This window comes from Sceloporus occidentalis, unplaced genomic scaffold, assembly GCF_023333645.1.
Source record: "Sceloporus occidentalis isolate IW3139 unplaced genomic scaffold, rSceOcc1.0.p SCAF_2, whole genome shotgun sequence".
Lineage (NCBI taxonomy): Eukaryota > Metazoa > Chordata > Lepidosauria > Squamata > Phrynosomatidae > Sceloporus > Sceloporus occidentalis.
Window position 1 is genome coordinate 259,009,363 of NW_028316982.1, and position 20,094 is coordinate 259,029,456.

Genomic DNA, 20,094 nt, shown 5'->3' on the forward strand with positions numbered 1-20,094 from the left:
TGCCCTCCTCCTCTCCTATAACCTTCCTTTCCCATAAAACTGGGACTCAATGTGGTTTACAGATTAAAATGAGTATAACCTCCCAGCAGTGGCAATGGCATATCTGCCTTACCTCCATCATGGTTGCTGTGTGACATGCGTAAAAGTGCAACCCTTAGTGTAACAGAACTATAAGTTAGAACAAGTTGAGTCTCCCTTATCCAAAATGCCTGGGACCAGAAATGTTTTGGATTTTGGAATATCTGTCTTTGCATATACATACATAATGAGATGGGAGCCAGTGTGCTATAATGGTTTGAGCATTGGACTACAACTCTGGAGACCAGGGTTTGAATGATTGCACAGCCATGGAAACCTGCTGGGTGAGTCACACATTCTCAGCTCCAGAAAACCTCATGATAGATTTACTTTAGGGTCGCTGTAAGTCAGAAACAATTTGAAGACATACGACAACAATGACGAACATAATGATGAATCTTGGAAATGGGACCCAAGTCTAAACACAAAATTCAACGATGTTTCATATACACTTTATACACATCGCCTGAAGCCAATTTTATACAATATTTTAAAATAATTTTGTGCATTAAACAAAATATGTGTAAAGGTGTCACTATCACAAACCACCCATGAAAAATGTTTTGGATGTTGAAGTATTTTGGATTTCAGAATTCGGGCTAAGGAAGACTCAACCTGTATAGCACACCGACAGGTGCACTATCAGGCTCTACAGACTGGCATCTTTGGCCGGCCTGGGGGAGGTAGTTGGGGCTGGGCGTCTATGTGACACACACTTCAACTCCGCCACCAGGCCAGCATGATGGTGTGCGCTGCACCTCATGACGCGCAGTGTCACAGTGCTCCTCTGGCACTGCACCTACATGACACAGCCACAAAAGAGCACTGAAAAGCTGTGGCGCCGTTTCCACAATGCAGAGAGGAGCCGCTTTTTGCGGCTCCTTTTTGCACCTGGAAATGCAAGATCAGGGCTGCGGTGTGCAGTTGCCACATCCCCAATCTGGCTCTAAAAGGGGCGGTCTGTACAGCACCTATTTTATGTTAGCACAGTGCACCAACATTCCAGCACTTTACTATTATGTAAAACTGTTTACAATCCTTGTAAATAGTTCACCTGTTGAATTCACTGCTGCAAAATATCATGATGACTGTCACCTTGGAAAGCTGAAAACAGGGACTGGGCTATCCATGGTTACTAGTGAGATCAACTATATATCACCTACTTCCAGTTTCAGAGAATGCTTTCCTCTGTATTATTAGGTACTGGGGAATCTGAAGCAAAGTTGCACTTATTTCCTGTTGGAGGACTTCCCATAGGCAACTGGTTGGCATCTGGATGAAAAGAATACTGCTCTAGATAGGACCTGGGTCTAATCCAACATGGCTCTTTTTATGTTCTTTTCTCTGACCAGTGGTTGCAGCTCAGGCAGCACAGTCTGAACCGGCCCTGACTATTTAAAAAACAAAAACAAAAACAGAACAAAAACCCCAACAGACTCAGAGTGTTAAATTTACGAAACACAAGGACCTTTCCTGTGTCCCTGGTTATATGTCCACATACCACTCATTGTGGTCACACTGTTGCATGCCTTAGTGCAAGTCTATTGTGCAGTTATTTGTTTTACAGAGCAGAACCTCACTAACCTTTTGACATGTCTGGCTCAGAGTTCAATGTGATTCCATTTCCCATGTTGAAGCAAGGTTTATGCAAGCAAGGGCTGGTTTATCTCCAAATTCACAGAAGTTCCCGAATAGTTTATTGGGACTTTCCAGACAGAAATTCCCAAATAGAGGATTTCAGCCTAAGGAGTGCTGAGATGAAGTCAGTTTTCATGGTAATAATGATTTGATGGTTCTCAAAAACAATATTGGCTTGAATCTGTGGAAGGATGGGTGGGTTTGGACGACATTACATTCCAATTTGATTTTTTTCTCCTTAACAACATGTTAAATTAAGGACACTGTTGGATTTCAGGATTTTTTTTTGGGGGGGGGGGATAAAAAAGATAGTAAGTTGTGCTCATGATTTGCCCATATCAGCTGTGAAGCTGCTTCTACAAAGTCAGAACCTTAGTCCAGCTAAATCAGGATAATCTCTGACATGTATCTGCAACCTGGGTCTTTCCAGATGTTTAGGGCTCAGATTCCCATTTTCCCTTTTCAAGCCAGCTGGTTATGGTGGATGGAGGTGATGGTGGTTATTAGTCCAAAATGTCTGGAAGGACTCAAGGGCCAATATGGCTTTAGGCAAGAATGAGGTGTTGGAGACACACATATCAGGTAGACCCCCACTCCATGTGGATGAGATACCCACTGTAGTGTGTGTGGTCCCTAACCTGACTGTCACAACCCCATTCACACACCCCATTAGAGTTAGTCCTCTGCAACCAATTTTTTAAGACTGATTTCAGTGACGGGGGGCTCTTTTTCAAGGAAAGGTCACAGGATTGGAAGGAATTACCTATCCCTTCTCCAGCGGCAACCTCACCCCTAAATGCTCCTTATGCCAGAATTAGGCTTTTTAAAAGGCTTCAATGGTATCTATAGAGGTGCTTTAAAAGCCTGATGCTACACAGTGATAAGGGCTGGATGGCTGATTGGAGGTAAGAAATTCTCAATGATTCTCCAATCAGTTGCTTATTGGAAATTTTTTTTTAGTTAATGAGGGCAGAGGAGATGAGAGGACAGTGGAATCAAAATGGTCCTTATTAATAGTGCTTTATTAGAAGTGTTTGTTTATTGCTTTTCAACCCAGCTGGACTTCCAAAACAATGATGAGAAGGAGGCAGTTTTCATTAAACCTGCTTTTACCATGGTGTTCAGGAGAGGCTCTTAAAATGACCTGGTGAGATGAAGATTTAACACTGTGGATGACAGTCCTAGCACAGCACACGTTACATCATGTCTTTCCGCTATCTCATCATGGATGCTTCATTGGTGTCTAAAATTTAACATGGCTAAGGCAGAACTACTTATCTTTTCTCCAAAACCTACTTTACAATATACATTTTCTATCATGGTCAATAATGTTCTCATTCATCCTGTGAAAGAAGCATGTAGCCTTGGCTTTATTTTTTATTCTTCTTTGTCCTTTGTTCCTCAGACTCAGGCTGTAGCCAGGCCATGCCGATTTTTTCTTTATAATATTGTTAAAATTAGACCTTTTCTATTGGCTTCTTCTGCTAAGACTTTAGTTCATGCCGTGGTTATCTCCCGCCTTGACTACTGCAATCTTCTTTTGACAGGGCTCCCATTGTCCCACTTAGTCCTCTGATTTCCATTCAACATCCTGCTACTAAAATTATCTTTTTAGCTTGTTGTTTTGATCATGTCACCCCACTTCTGACATCTCTTCACTGGTTACCCATTCCTTTTAGGATTTGGTACAAGCTTCTTCCTTTAATACTGAAAGCTTTACACAACCTAGCTGCCCTTTATCTGTCAATCCTTATTTCATCTCACCACCCTATTTGAGATTTGTGGTCCAGGAGTTCGGGGCTTCTTACCCAACCGTTTCTTCTTTCTTGGCTTGGCTTGATCCTTTTTCACTTGCTGCACCATACTCCTGGAACTGCCTCCCTGAGCATCTGAAGACTATCTCTTCTCTTGCTAGTTTTAAATCCGAATTAAAGACTTTCTTGTTCTCTAAAGCATTTAGAACAGTATTTTAATATTGTTTTATACTTTTATATTTGATTATATGTATTAGCCATTTTTACAGTTTGTATTTTAACTGCATAACTTGCTTAGTATTGTATAGTTTATATTTTATGATCTTTAGATTGTACGCCATTGGCAGCTTATATGCTGTTTTGATGATGTCTGTAAAGTACCATGCAAATTTATGGCACTATATAAATAAACATTAACAACAACAATAACAACAATAACAAAGTAGGCTGTTTTTCTGTTACTGTGCTGACTACCATATTAGCTCTTGATTCAACTAATGAAAAATTACTGTGTTAGGATTCATGTAACATGGAAGTGATCTTTAGCACTCAAAGGCACCAGTGGATTTGAACTGGGAGAAAACAGAAAAGAGTCTCCATTCTTGGTTCAAATTTCACTGCTGCAGCAAATACAGAGTCTCTGCCAGCCATACAGGGAGGACAGGATGTACGATTACTCATATAATGCCACTGACAAAATGGACTCTGGTTCACAGACACTCAGGTCCCAATGCATGCACTACCTTGAAATGTTCCATTAGGCACTCACTTGAGAGGATGTACACAAGACACAAAAAGCACAACATGTGTATTGCTGAGCAGGTTCCACAGAAAACTGGATGAGCCATTAAATAGGCTTGCCAGCTTTCTCCTTGTGTATCCATTATTTGTTATGAATTTACCTGATTTAAATTGAATTGTTAGCCCCAACTGGCACAGACCTATTCAGTGGAACTTGCAGTCAAGTGCCAACTCATAAGGTTGCCATGGACTCAAAGTGCTTACTCTAGTTGGGTCTAACATCTTAATTTTGACCCTGGGAGGCACAATACTTTGGATAAATTAACTGATGGATCCTATAACAGCTTGCAGGATGCTTTTCCCTTGGGTCTCCATCCTGACAGCTTCATTTCACTGGGTTGTCAGCACTGCAAAGGATATTGCATGTTTGGGGGGGGGGGGGACAAACAAACTCCAAACCCTGTAGGCATGAAATGAACAACCAAAATCACAACAGTATATTTTTCTTTCTTGGCCTTTGTCATGCATCTTTGTCCAATTTTGTTTTTCTGTTAAATGACGTCATTTGCTCTGGCATGACTAGTCACAGTGTCGGTTAATGAGGTTCTGCAATGGTCTTTCAACAAGAACAGCAACATGATTTTTTAAAAATGGTGGCAGTGCAGGATAAATAAGTTAAAAGATTAAATACCTTCATTTTCTATATTGTCAACTACATTGTTGACAAGCTGTATGACAGTCACTATGGAAGCTTGTGGGAGAAGGAAAGCAGAAATAAAGGGAAGGACACCTTCATGTTAGTATTTATAACATACAGCATTGTAAGGTTATCAACATTAAATTTTCACAGACAAGACTTGTTTGGAAGGGTATAGGGATGGGGGGTAGGGAGATGGCAGCCTATGGCATTAATGAATTATGCAGTGGCTTGAAGGACATTTCAATTTCAGATAATCTCATGCCATTTCCTGACCCCCTTACAATAGAACAGCAACTATAGATACATTTAAAAGCAGTACTTTTAGAAAGCTCATATGTGGTGATAAATATCAGTTCATAAATTCAGCCTGTATTGTCCAGGAGATTCAATTAACCAGACCAGTATCTTCTCTACCTGACACTAATCTTTAATTAATCCTTGCTTAAAAGCCTCTGGAGGCAAGATGCTGTCTTCAAAGCCACCATTATTTTTTAGGCCATCATAAAAATAGGAGATGGTTTGGAAGTCTTTTGGCTTAAATCTTTTTTCCCTCCATAGTCACACCTGTGCACTATCTTTTCCTGTGGAGGAAAATGACCAACTACTGCAGCCACAATTCAGCAGACATTATCTAACAGCTTGCATTTGAAAACAATCAATTTGATAATGATGATCATTAAATCATGCTTATCCAGCCCTATATCACAATATTTCAAGGTGCTATACAAGTAAAATCAATAAAATCACTTAGTATTAATGTTCTTTTAACAGTCCTGTGGACTAGAAATGTACAAGAGTCTTTGAACATTTGGACTGCCATATTTCAACATTTTATTAGCTGTATGAAAGAGGAGATTTCTTACCAAAGAGTTACCAGAATCCATGCAATACTGATCTTAATCTTGTATAATCCTACCTTATATTTAGTATTATTTGTTTAACAAAATATTGTTGTTATCATATGCCAACTCGGGTTGTTCTGAAAGTAAAAAGCTGCCAGTTTTCTCTGCTTTGCAATCAGATTAACTTCACGTTATTTCACATTTACTGTGACATCGTGTGATAAACTTTGGGCATTTCCAAGTTTTCTTTGCTTTAAATTTTGTTTAACTCCTGTTTTCCTGCGGAATCTCGCTAGTGTGATAAACTCCTATGTAGATCCCTCAGCCCACCCTAACATGCAGCAGCTGCATCAGGCAAAGGAGGTTGTGGAAGGAGTAGCAGCAAGCAAGGCTATGACACCATCAAAAATGAGACCCCTGTTGCAATTCCTCATGGCAGTTTCTCAATCTGGTGGGAGGGGCCAGGAAATATAATTGAACTTGTGTCCCAATTTGTAACTAAACAGAGCTCTTTCCCAGATGTGGCTGCTGGTTGCTAAGGTTCTTCGGCCAGGACATGTTACTTTTAATCACACACACATAACTAAACAGCTGATGCAGAATATTAGCCAATATCATTACAATTAGCCTTTCATATCCATCATTTTTTATCCATGGAGTCAAGCATCCGTGGCTTGAAAATATTTTTAAAATATTTAAATTCCAAAAAGCAAACCTTGATTTTGCCTTTATAAGGGAAAGTATTTTACTATGCCACTGTATTTAGTAGCATTTGAGCATCCATGGATTTTGGTATCTATGGGAGGTCTTGGAAACAAACCACAGCAGATACCAAGGGGACCTTATGCATACAGTATAAAAAACTTATTTTGCCACTGAGCTATACCTGCCTCTATATTTTAATTCTGCAGTTCAAATAAAGAGACTTAACTCATGCCACTCTTCCAGCTCCAGCAGAACTCCACAGCCACATTTTCCTCTTGCCTGTCTATAAATGTTCCTATTTAAGACCTAGATCTTTGACCAGACCAGATTCTATTATCTACGAGACCTGCTCAGTACCTCATTATCTCCATACATTTTGGTCCTATTCCACTGGGACATATATCTTTAATATGTAGTATTCCTGACTGTCCTTATCATGGAGCTGCAGAATTTTGAAAAACTGCACCCTCATTTATACAATTATGAAAAGATAGTGGAACAGAAATCCTGAAAAACTTGCCATCCCTTGTATAGGATTATAGAATCTAGCAATGTAATATCGAGCCGAGGGGGGGGGGGCAGCCTTTTATAATGACTATCTCATACAGTAACATTGCAGATTTGCATGGGAAGCCTCCATGCCTAAAATAAGGGCTCTGCTTTAGACTCACAGTTCAGATGAGCACAAGTTGATAACAGAAGGGATGGGGCTAATGTATTAATCCAATTTAATATACTTGGGCTTATGCACAATACTCTGGAGCAGCACAGTATAGTGGTTTGAATGTTGGACTACAACTCTGGAGAGCAGGGAAAGACTTGAAGGCAAACCCTGCCACCATTACCACCAGCAGCACCACCATACACTACTGAAGAGGACAGCCCCTCTATTGCACTGTACGTTTGGCAGCAACACATGTGATTTTTGCATTGATTATCTGACACAATGGTTTTGTGTAAATTTAAAGGACAGCAAATGCAAGGAAGTCCTTTGTATCAATTTCCCAAATACTCTCCTGAAAAATTCAATCCGGTAAAACTTTTAAGTATCTTCCCTCATCATGACCACATGGTAAAAAAATGTACCGACAGGTATGGGCTATAATTTAAGCCATCATCTATCTCAGATAGTTCACAGCTATCAATAACAGATAATGTTGCTCCCACCTTCCCAACTAATCAACATTTCACGTGTCTGTAACACAATAAAGCCTAGGAGAAAAGCAGCATGGAGTCTTTTTTGGTGATAAATGAGATATACTTGTTATAACAGAAGCAGAAATAAGATAGTAATATGCTTACCATTATCATCACCAGAGTCTGACTGGTAAGAGCTGAGGGATTGTACTTCAGAATTGCTGCCTTTATTGCTTCCTGAAAAACAGGTCACCTCTTCAATGTCATCAACTCCTTTGCCTACAAATACACACAAAAATAAAAGCTGATCTGTGAAGCAGAAACACAGATCTTTGCCTTGAACCCTAACAATATGTTGTGAATAGATTATATTTTCCTTAAAATAGTAATTCAACAGGCAGGGGACCTTTCACACTACACAGTTATAGTAGTATGTTTGCACTTTTACTTCCAAGACTGCATCCAGTGGATTCTTTGTATTTTGGTGAGGCACTAGAGCTCTCTGGCAAAGAATTCCAATATCCATTTCTAAAATGCAAATGAGAAAACAATTGTCTGTTATCATATTAATAACCAACAGGCCCATTGTTCATACTGTTGAGATATATATCCAGTTTAAAAATGAGAGACTGTAAGTGATCATCATCATAAGGACTCAGTTCAGCAGCAATGAATAATATGAACTGTGCTTCATTCTTCATAGGTAACCTTGGCTGAAATCCTGTTGTAATCCAACTACAGTGGACTGAATGAATTAATTGTTGAACAGTGAGTCAACACATAGGTTAATCTAACAGATTCAATGCTCTACTCTAGGGACAAACAATAGGATTTAGGCTTGTATCTGTTTCTGTATCTAAGCATGTATATCTATCTACATCAGACGAGACAACATATAGGTTATTGCAGTGTCTTGTAAAGAGAAAAGAATTTCTTATGGGCAAGAAGATAGATTCAAGATGAAAAACAACTCTGCTCCCATATGCTTGGCTGTTGCCCTCTTTCCGCCCATACTTTGCCTGGTTTCCTCTCTTAGAGAATATCCACACTGCAGAATTAAAGCAGTTTGACACTACTTTAACTGCCACATCTCTATCTTATTGGTGAGGCACCAGAACTCTCTGACAGACCAGGTTGAATACTTCACCAAACTACAAATCCCAGGATTCTACAGGATGGAGTCATGACAGTTAAAGTGGTGTCCAACTGCTTTAATTCTGCAGTGTTGATACATCCTTTCATTCTAATTTCAATATTTCATATCTTCTTTTAATCTCTCTCTGATGGCTCATTTATTCCTCCAAGTGGAAGACTGGGAAACTAAATTGGAAAATTAGGAAGAATGGTGGAGACAGAGATCTGATGGTCAGATTTGGCTCAAAAGTCAGCAAGTGGCAACCTATATTTTAGAGCAGATATATGCAGATCTGCCTTAGCAAAAGATAAGGGTGGATTTCTGTAGTGATGAAATACAAAACCAATCAAGTTGCAAAAACTACACATCATAGATCTGTTGTACAATGAACTAGTATGATGATATGGAATGTGTTCCAAAATGTATACTTGTGTGTTTATGTTTTAAACACACACATTTATTAGTTTAGTTATATAGGGCAACACACGTTATCTTTCTTGGGAAGAGAAAAAAAATGGACTTGTAAAAATGTATATGAGTTGGGTAAATTAACAAATTAAGGAAAATTCACTTGAGGAAGTGTATGAGCTTTTGGGGATTAATACTGGATTAACACTGAAAGCTTGTGCATGTCTACTCAGAAACAGGGATTTTGGGGATTCCCTCCAGTATATGTTTTTAAGCATACCACACAATTCTCTCTTTTTGGACAAAAAACCCCCCACATTCAAACAGTATTTCTAATTTTTTCCTAGCTTTTCAAAATGGTGTGATACAATTCTCTGCACAATATACCAAAATGCATATAATATGCTTTAGGTTGAAATGTGTATTTTAGGATAACAGGATTATTTTAACACAACATGCATATCTGTTAAAGTAAATTATATCAATAATGTGAATGTTCATGCTTGAAAAGACTAATCACAAACTGATGTGAAAATAGGACAGATCATATCTAAGAATGAGCATAGGCAAAGACTGCAAAGAGATCTATCACTATTCAGAAAGGAGCTTCCAGGAGTGCAGAGCTTAGATAGGCATTCATAGCAGCCTTCCCCTTCTTGAGTGTTCTGTGGATATTTTGGACGACACCTTCTACTACACATGATCATTGCTCATGCTGGCTGAAAGTGATGGTCACTGTAGTCCAAAATATCTGGATGGCAACAGATTGGGGGAGCTGGTATATAGGGCTGCAATGTGAAATATTTTGAAACATCTCCTCTAACCACTTGGTTTTTGATGAGTGAGGGTGTATCGGGAGACCAGGATGGATCCGCTCTTGCTCTCCTTCCATGAGCATATTTGCTTGGCGTAGTGGTTTAAGTGCTGGACTATGACTCTATGACCAGGGTTCGATTCTCAGCTGAGCCATGAGAATCTCACTGGGTGAGCTTAAGCAAGTCACATACTCTCAGCTTCATAGGAAGGCAATGGCAAACCTCCACTGAACAAGTCTTGCCAAGAAAAAACCCATGATAGGTATGCCTTGGGGTCGCCATAAGTCAGAAACGATTTAAAGGCACACAACAACAACAACAACAACAAAAGGCATTATGCTTTTAGAAACTGAATGGGATATGCTTTTAATGATGTGCTGAACTGTTTCATCATTTGTATAGTCTTTTAACAGATTTTAATATTTCTAAATTTAATAAACTGCTTTCAGATTCTGCCAGTTTTTTTATATAAATGTTTGTATTAAAATATATTGCCAGATTAATTTCAATGAGGGCTTCCCCCCCTTAAATCTGCTTTTTAAAATAACTGAAATAACAGATTAGTCCTACTTACTATTCATTTAAATCTTGTAGCTGTTCTGTTATTTGTGCATATGTAGTTAGCATGAATATTCTATTAACATATTCCATTACATTATGGGTCATTTGTTCCCTTTGCTCTTTGATTATCTGCACCATGCCAGCCTATGTACCATGAAACGCATGACTCCATTTTAATGTACACATTTCCATTTCTATATTACAGAAACCACTGCACGCCTTCATAATGATGTGACCATAAATATACAAAGAAATCAACAATGACATATGACCTTGGATCAGACACAACCCCTCAACCTAACATCCTATAGTGTTGTGGTGAGGATAAAATAGGGTGTGAAAAGCACCTTGAACTTGTTGGAGGGAAGGTGGGATATATACAAAAAATGTGAGAAGAGCAAAATCATAAATTTATTTATTAAAAGGAAGTGCAACACCATAAACTTATTTGTATTTGGTTTACCTTTATATCCAGCCTTTCCTCCAAGGAACTCAATGCAATTCATACAATCCTTCTCTCTGTATTTTTTCTTACAGCAACTTTGTGAGGTTCATTATTATTTGAAGGATTGCATTCTCCCTTACGAAACTGTTTATATTGTGAGGTCTGCTATGGAGGCCCTTCTCTTTGTCCCACCAACTTCACTGCTACATCTGGTGGGAACATATGAGAGGGCCTTCTTAGCAGTTGCCCCAGGCCCTCCCTGCTCTCTTTCCACAGACAGGTGAATACATTCCTGTTTTCACAGGTCTTTGAGGACTGATTGTACAAGACCTGTCCCACCTAAACAATGTGATGGATATTTATTGGTTATTATCTCCCCTGGCTTTAATTTTTTTTTTTTTGATAGTTTAATCACTTTTTAATTTTTGTATTTTTTATATTTTTGTGAATTTAATCTGCTGCAATCTGTTTTCCTGGGGAAAAACATGGATGTAACAACAACAATATTAATAACAACAGGCATGTGGTCATCTAATCTGCTTCATGGCCAAACGGACATTTGAATATGGGTCTCTCCAGTCTTGCTTCTGCTCTCTAGGCATTATATTATATATTATACTGGCTAAAACCCAATGCTTTCCTTTTCCTGAAGTACTCACTTTCAGTGCCGTTTTCCCAGCTCTTCCTGATGGAATCACAGTCAGAACGACATGGAGATACAGTTGGCAGGTTGGGGGCAACACTGCACACTACGACACCTCGCCTTGCTGTTAGGATCCGGGGAGACTCTGGATGAAATGTTGTCATCTCCTGATGCTCCACTCCAAGTCCATCAACGATCTTGTCCAAATTATTCCTGGAATCGCTCTGGAAGCAAGGGGTGTAGGCCATTGGCCTCACAGGCACTTGAGGTGGCCCCACCTCTTGGTAGATATTGCGCCCATCACCACTGTTCCTCATGTTCTTGAACTGAATCCCATTGCTTTTGTGAAGCAGAGCAGCAGTAGCTGGATCTTGGACCAAGGTGATGTTGTTCCGGGAGTAGTTTTTCCTGAATACTTTCTTACGGAATACGATGAAGAGGACAATTAATAAAAAGATGACAAAAAGAACGACAGCGATGCCAATCAGCTCTTCCTTGCCCACATAAGAATGTCCAGCTTGGATGTTAGGAACAACCACTGGTCTCAACCCACAATGCTGGCCCACGTATCCTGGGGTGCAGTTACACAAAAATGAGCCAAATACATTGACACAAGAGCCGCCATTTTCGCACTCCTCTTTCTCACACTCATTAATATCTTCTTCACACCTGAAGGGAAAAAAATGAAGTGGATGCAGGATTTCTGAAATCAGTATTGTGAAGATCTTGGAATAATTACTTTTTAAAGTATGTTTTTAGTATATAAAATGTATAATTGCTTTAACTTATAATGTTTTAAAAGTAGGGTTTTAACTGAATGTATCATTTCATGCTTTTTAATGTACACCATACTATAAATTAGTTTGAGTTCCATCTGGAAGATGGTCCAGTTCCATTTGGGATGTGTGCATGATCCTGGGAGTTGTAGCTCCAAAAGTAACTTTTTAAACGTCTGAAGCTAATAGGTGCTTGCTAACTGCCTCTTTAACCTTTAATATGCAACAGAGCAGAATGGTGAGCCATGTACAGCTTGGTTATTATAGGATGTAAGACAACACGTGCAGGCCAAAATTCAATGCTTTATTAAACAACTCACAAATAACAACAACTTGCTTCTAAGGAAGTAAATCAAGTCTATGAAAGCTTATGCTACCACTCATGCTGTGCTTAGTGCTGCTGCCTCGTATTGTGTGGTGGATGATGATGTGGTGGATCCTTGTGACTAAAACTGTAAATAATTAGATTGTAAGAGTTTCCTACCAAACTCTTCCCTGGCTTCAACAGTATCACATACTGTCCAGAGCTTGAAAAGTAACTTTTTAGAAGTAATTTGTTCCTACTGCTTGCTGCATGGTTTGAAAAGCAATCCATTGCTTGTTAATGTTTGCTTGTTAATGTTGAAAAAGTAAGTCTTGCTTTGTTTGTTGGGATGCTGCATTCTTTTTATCATTTTCTGTTACTATTCTGAGAGAAAATACTTTAGAATCAATCAGAGAATATTGTAAAATTTGAACATTTTCTGCCCCTAAAGTTAAGTTTAGAAAATTTACACCAATAAAGTGACTTTATTCTTATTCATTACATTACTTTTCAAATGTGGCTTTGTTGCATCACTGGGTTCAATTCTCTGCTCACCCATGGAAGCTCAAAGGGTGACCTTGGGTAAGTCACAACCTCTCAGCTGCAGATAACCTCCTGATAGATACACCTTAGGGTCTCCATAAGCCAGAAACGACTAGGCACACACCATAACAATAACAATGTGTACCCAAACATAACCACCAGTGACTACAGTACTTGTAATGCATTGTTGTCCCAAGCCGGAAGAGATAAACCAGCTTATTTGTTAATGGGATAAGCTCCTCTGTCTGTATCTCACCTGACTCCTCAACATTGCTGGCTGATGAGCTTTGTCCATCTCACAGAACACCCCTGACTGGAACCCCTGCTTCTGGAAGCAGGTACAGTATCACCCTTTGCAATCATGGAAATCACTATCTGCTACCATCTTTTACATTGTTAGTTCTTGTATGTGTGTGAGAATGTGTGTTTCTGTGTGAAAGTTGATTTTCCTTTGCTGTTATAAATAAAACTGCGTTTGGATCTTGCATTCTGGGGTTCTGTTTCTTGGAACTGGTATATATAGGCTTGACCCCTGCTTTTAGTTGTCCAAAGCCCACTCAGCAGTTTTACTTGCAATAATAAAATCCCCCTATTAAATGTTGGTTGTGGGTGACCTCTGAGACCCTGGCATTTTGGGTAACATCGCTACTTCCAAACTGAGGTGCCATGTGATTATTACTATATAACCAGAGAAAGGAATTGAGTTAGATCTTCTGCTCTGAGGCTGAATGCAAAGTAACAGCTCTCTAAGCTTTCTTCTGCACTATTATTTAATATTATTATTAAAGTTTATTTATATTTCACATGTGCTATGAATTCAGGGTGACCAAGCATCCTCCTTTTCCTGGACATGTCCTACATTTCAATCTTCTGTTCAAGAGCAATGTCAAAATATCCTCCATTTTAAGCATGACTAAGAAGCATGAATTTATATTTATATTAAGAGTTTTTAGCTTTTATTTTTTAATGTCTTACTTTTTTAAAAAAATGTCCTACATTTTGCAGTGCATTGTCCTTCTTTGCAGTTAGGACTTCTGGTCACATTGCATGGACTGGTGCTATGCACTGCACTGGTCACCTTGTGCATGGTACATTATGAACTCCAACAACAATCTGAGGCTCCCACAGCAGGTTGTATCAGCTTACTTACGTCACTCCTGTTAACCCACTCTTGCAGCTGCAGATGAATGCACTGCCTATGGGATCGCAGGATCCTCCATTGCGACAAGGGTTTGGAAAGCAGGCTGTGATCTCGGACTCACAGTTTCGCCCAGTGAACTGAGAGAGGCAACTGCACTGATAACCTAATGGTTGTTAAAAAAAGAAAAAAGAAAGAAAGAAAAAACATAGAGTGAAAAATGGACAGATTAAGACGCATTTGGATAGTTAGCATACATATATGGATCTCTATTTCCCTCTAGTGGTTGGCTTAGGAATATTGCAGCATTAGAGTTCTTGACAACTTTCAGGTTTATAGTTGGAAAGACTAAGGAGATTATCGCATTGAATTTAAAGTGACTTATCCCAAAGGGATAAAGTTGCATTTAATTTTAAAAGCAGGTGTTATCGCATGGAGCTGCAGCCAGGAAGTGCAACCTGTATGCAGCCTGGATCCCAGCCACACTTGTTCTGTGGCTTTTCAAAAATAGCAAGCTCCTGTTTTTGAAAAGCCGCAGGATAAGCGCAGTGGGATCTGGGCTGCATACAGGTTGCGCTCACCCGGCCGTGGCTGCGTGCGATAACACTCACTTTTAAAATTAAATGTGACTTTATCCTGTTGGGGAAAAAATAACTTTACATTCAATACAATAATATCCTAAGAAACATCACCACATATTCATTACACTGTTTATATGTAGCTCATCTTTGTGTAAGCAAAATGTTGTGTTTGAATGACCCGAAGGAGCAGTCTTTGAAGTTTCAATTTTGATTGTTTAGCCAAAAGGCTGAAGTTCATTCAAATTTAATATGTACAGATCAAGGAGTATTGGCTGGAATCCCGTATCAGCTTATACTTAACTAAGTACATTACATTTTCCCATGGAGTAGGTTGGGGGTCAAGTTAAAATTGTGGCAATAGTGTTAAAACTGTGACCGATTATGAAAACAAAACAATATAGTAACTGATACAGGATTCCAGACATTATTTTTTAAACGAAGAGTGGGCAGGAGCAGGAAGAGTGGGGACCATTCCCTTTTGGGTCAGCCCAGTGGGCCTCACCCATGTTTTTCAGTGCGTTGAAAGTGATGTAGAATTCATTAGATCAATTTTCAGTCAATTTTTTGTTTCGTTTTGAGGTATTTGGGGCTCTGGGGGAGCAAACTACTGCACTTACAGGCAGTCGGGGGTATTCTGGCCAGTTTTCAGGTAAAAAGTTGGCTGAAAATTGGCCCCCTTTTTGGGAAAAATTTGGGGAGGAGAGCCAAAGGGCTTTGGGAAATAACTTTAGTTTTAAACCATACAGGTTTTAAGTTGCAGAAGGACAGGTTGCCTACCTGTAACGGTATTTCTTCGAGTGGTCATCTGCGAATACATACAAATGGGTTGTACTGCGCCTGCGCAGTGCCTTCGGAAACTTCTAGAATCACTGGGCAAAGTACTCTTTGCAACATATAGAAACTTTTTGGCGGTAGCTCTGCCCATCCCTTATAAAGCCCCAGGTTTCCCGCTCTTTCCCCAGTTCCGCCATTTTTCCGCCAAGTAGGCGACAGAGTGAGCCAATTTAGAGCAGGACACCGAGGGGAGGATGGGCGGGATTTGTATGTATTCGCAGATGACCACTCGAAGAAATACCGTTACAGGTAGGCAACCTGTCCTTCTTCTTCGTGGTCTCTGCGAATCATACAAATGGGTTGAGACTAGCAAGCTAAGGTTGTAGGCGGAGGGAGTGTCCTGACACCATAATCAACCAACAAATGTTTATTTGTCACAATAAACAGAATTCAAAAACACATTGAGTCAAAGACCCGTTTGTTGTACCCTGAGTCAAATGCATAAACAAAGGGCTTCCGCCCCTAAGGGAAGAAGGGTAAACCCAGGTAACTTAATCTGCTTAAAAGAGACCAGAATCAGTGCAATCCAGACACCAGGATAGCCCTGCCAAAGGCTGCATCCCTCCTGGCCCTGGTGTCCAATCTGTAATGCTTGATAAAAGTTAGGGGCTGTGACCACACTGCAGCCTTGCAAATGTCATCTAAAGAAATCCCTGACAAGAAGGCAGAGGATGAAGCTACCGCCCTTGTGGTGTGGGAGCGAACCCTAGCCGGTAACGGCTTCCCCAAGAGTTCGTATGACAAATAGATGGTACTAGACACCCACTTGGAGAGTCTCTGAGCCGACACCGGTAATCCCTTCTTCGGTCCCGAGTAGCACTGAAACAGTCTCTCGGACCGGCTAGAGTCTCTAGTTCTGTCCAAGTAAAAAGCCAGTGCCCTCCGGACATCTAGGGTGTGGAGGGCCCTCTCCGCATCCGTAGTCGGGTTCGGGGCCAAGGTAGGGAGCACAATGTCCTGACACATGTGGAACAATGACACAACCTTGGGCAGGAACGTAATGTCCGTCCTGAGGACTACCTTATCTAAATGAAACTTGAGGAATGGCTGGTCCCTTCTCAGTGCACAAAGTTCTCCAGCCCGACGAGCGGAGGTGATTGCCACTAAAAAAAACAGTCTTCCAGGTCAGGAGCCTAATGTCTGTTGTGGCCATGGGCTCAAAAGGCTTGGACTGTAAGGCCCGCAACACCCCCTCTAGACTCCAAGCAGGGGGAGGTAAGGACACCTGAGGATTTAAGTTATTATAACCTTTAAGAAATCCCTTGACCAGGGGATCTTTGAAAAACGAAGGCTTACCCCGAAATTGGAAAAAGGAACAAATGGCCGACAGGTAGCACTTGATCGAAGTGAGACCGAGGCCCGAGTCGACCAGGGACATCAAAAAATCCAATACTATCGGGGTCGAGACCTGAGCAGGAGAAAGGTGTCTGTCCGCCAAAAACTTCAGAAATCTGGTCCACTTTTGGGAATAAGATTTTCGGGTGGCCGGCTTCTGGGCAGCTAGGATGACTCTGCGCACCGGGTCTGGTAAGCGTGCTAGGCATGTATCCTCCAAGCTACCAGGGGGAGGGTGTCGATGTCGGGATGGTGGACGCGACCCCCCTGAACTGTGAGGAGATCCGGTCTGCGTTCGAGACGGAGAAAGGTGTCCCGAGAGAGATGAAGGAGGCTCGGGAACCAAGGTTGGCCTGGCCACCACGGAGTGATCAGAATGGCGTTGGAAGCCTCCGATGTCATCTTGGATATTGTTCTGGTGATCAGGGGAAACGGGGGGAAGGCGTAAAGCAACACCCCGGACCACTCGAATCCGAACGCATCTCCGAGGGAGTTCTCGTCTCGCGTCCGGGAGCAGAACTGGGGACAATGTGTGTTGTGGACAGTCGCGAACAAGTCTATCTGAGGGGTTCCCCATCGACGGAAGAGGTCCCTCACTGTGTCCGGGTGGAGCCTCCACTCGTGGCACGACGATGGGGATCTGCTGAGAAGGTCCGCGAGGTCGTTTTGAGCCCCTGGCAAGTGCACCGCTTGAAGGAGGATACGACGGGCGATACACCAGTCCCACACTCGGAGCGTGATGTCGAGGAGGGTGCGCGATCTGGTGCCTCTCTGTTTGTTCAGGTAGTACATCACCGTGGTGTTGTCCGTCCGGAGCTGCACAACCTTGTGGGAGAGGGAGGATTCGAACGCCTTCAAGGCCTTTTCTACGGCTATCAGTTCCAGGGCATTGATGTGGAGGTCCTTCTCGTCGGGAGACCAGCGGCCCTTCGCCCAGAGATCTAGAGCATGGGCTCCCCATCCTTCGTCCGACGCGTCTGTTGTTAGCGTTATCTCCGGCTGGGGCTGGGAGAACGGCATGCCTGCGCAGGCGTTCCGGGAGTCGAGCCACCAATGGAGAGAACGGACAACCGGCCTCGGAATGGTGAGGGAACGGGATGGCAGGTCGGTCTCTGGATTGAAAACTGACAGGAACCAAAACTGAAGGATTCGGGATCGAAGCCTTGCCCACGGTGTAACGAAGGTTGTGGACGCCATGTGCCCGAGGGCCACCTGGACGTCTCTGGCGATGACTCGTCTCCGGCCCATGCATCTTCGGACGGCCACGCGAAGCGCGGCAAACCGGTCGAGGGGAAGGAAGGCCGTGCAACTGTTGGAGTCTAGGATGGATCCGATGAATCTTATCTGCTTGGTGGGAAGCAGCTGCGACTTGTCGGGATTGACCACCAGTCCCAAGTCCCTTAAGAGAGCTAGAGTTGACGACGTGTGTCGATGGAGCTCTTGGCTTGAAGGTGCCACTATCAACCAGTCGTCTAGGTACGGGAAGATCCTGATGCCTCGGCGATGGAGGTGGGACACCACCGGTGCCATGCACTTCGTGAACACCCGAGGGGCCGTGGCAAGGCCGAAGGGCAGAACGTTGTACTTGTAGATGTCCGTCCCGACGGCAAAGGCTAGGAACCGGCGGTGGCTCTCCCGGATGCTGACATGGAAATAGGCGTCCTTCAAGTCGATGGTCGCAAACCACAGGCCCTGGTGCAACAAAGGCAAGATAGAGGCAAGGGTTACCATGCGAAATCGGTGATAGGAAAGGTAAGCATTCAGAGCCCTCAAGTCCAAAATAGGCCTAATGCCCCCATCAGTCTTAGGGACTGTGAAATAACGGGAGAAGAAACATCTGGGGACGTCGACAGCATCGACGGGCGAGATGGCGCCCTTAGACAGCAAAGCGCGTACTTCGTCGAGAAGGGTGTCTGGGGGGGGGGGGTGGACAGGAAAACTCCAGTTGGAGGGAGTTCTTCGAATTCGAGGGCATACCCCCTACAGACGATGGTGAGGGCCCAAGAATCAGTAGAGATGGAAGCCCAGATGTTGAAGAAGGGCTTCAGTCTGTCCAAAAAGGAGAAGGAAGAGGAGACGACGGAGTACGCGGCACCGCTTCAGGTCCTCTTTTTATTCTGGTCGGGATCCTGCCTCCGGTAATTCTTTTTATATTTGGGAGCAGAGCGGCGACCGGAAGAGGAGGAGGACTGCGAGGGGTACCTCTGCCTGGGTTGATCCTGGCGCTGGTAGGGGCGATCCTGTTGGTAGGATCTCTGGCCCTGACCGTACCATGGGCAGACGCCTGTAAAACGCTTACGGGAAGCCTGAGGAGAGGAAGACATACCGTGCTTCTTCGCGGCAGTCCGCATGCGGTATTTGAAATTGAGCTTCTCGTCCGTCTCTCGGTGGAAGAGGCCGTCCTCATCGAATGGCATGTCCTCAATGGTGGTACGGGCATTCTGATTGAGGTCTGAAGATCTTAGCCAAGCATGTCTGCGGAGGGCAATCGCTGCGGCCATGGACCTCGCCGAGCAATCGGTGGAATGCCTGGCCGACGTGATGAGCCAACTCCCAATGGAGTGGGCCTCATCCCGAACCTCGGAGAGGGTGGCCTGAGATTCGTCGGGAAGGTCGGGGATAAGCGGAGAGATCTTTTCCATAAGCCACTGGATGTAAGCACCCATACAGGCATTATAATTGGCTACTCTGATCCCCAGAGCCGAAGAGAAGTAGGCCTTCTTGGCCAAGGCGTCCACCTTCTTGGCCTCCTTGTCTCCTGGCATCACGGACGATTTCGGGGTTGACGTCCGCTGGGCGCCCTCGACGATGGCCGAGTTCTGTCTCGGGTGTCCAAAGAGCCATGAGGGAGTGGACGGAGCAATCCTGTACAGGGACTCTATCCTTCGGTTGCTGGAAGCCGTCGCCGCGGGGGCATCCCACGAGCGTCTTGCCAGCTTCTCCAGCGATGGCAGCAGCGGGATTGCAGGTGGAGTAGGCAA

At 42.7% G+C, this 20,094-nt stretch overlaps 1 protein-coding gene across 8 annotated transcripts in view; it reads right to left on the reverse strand.

The window, feature by feature from the left end:
• Positions 1–20,094, reverse strand: part of FAT3 (FAT atypical cadherin 3) — a 631,203-nt gene that overhangs the window by 10,281 nt on the left and 600,828 nt on the right. For 6 of the 8 annotated variants that reach the window (XM_089512858.1, XM_089512857.1, XM_089512854.1 and 3 more), the window contains 4 exons: positions 14,376–14,529; positions 11,619–12,271; positions 7,761–7,874; positions 4,903–4,962 (listed from right to left, as the gene is read on the reverse strand). In XM_089512858.1, coding sequence (XP_089368984.1) covers positions 4,903–4,962; positions 7,761–7,874; positions 11,619–12,271; positions 14,376–14,529 — 981 coding nt within the window. The remainder of the gene's footprint in view (positions 1–4,902; positions 4,963–7,760; positions 7,875–11,618; positions 12,272–14,375; positions 14,530–20,094) is intronic. The other 2 variants (XM_089512860.1, XM_089512859.1) reach the window with 1 other exon arrangement.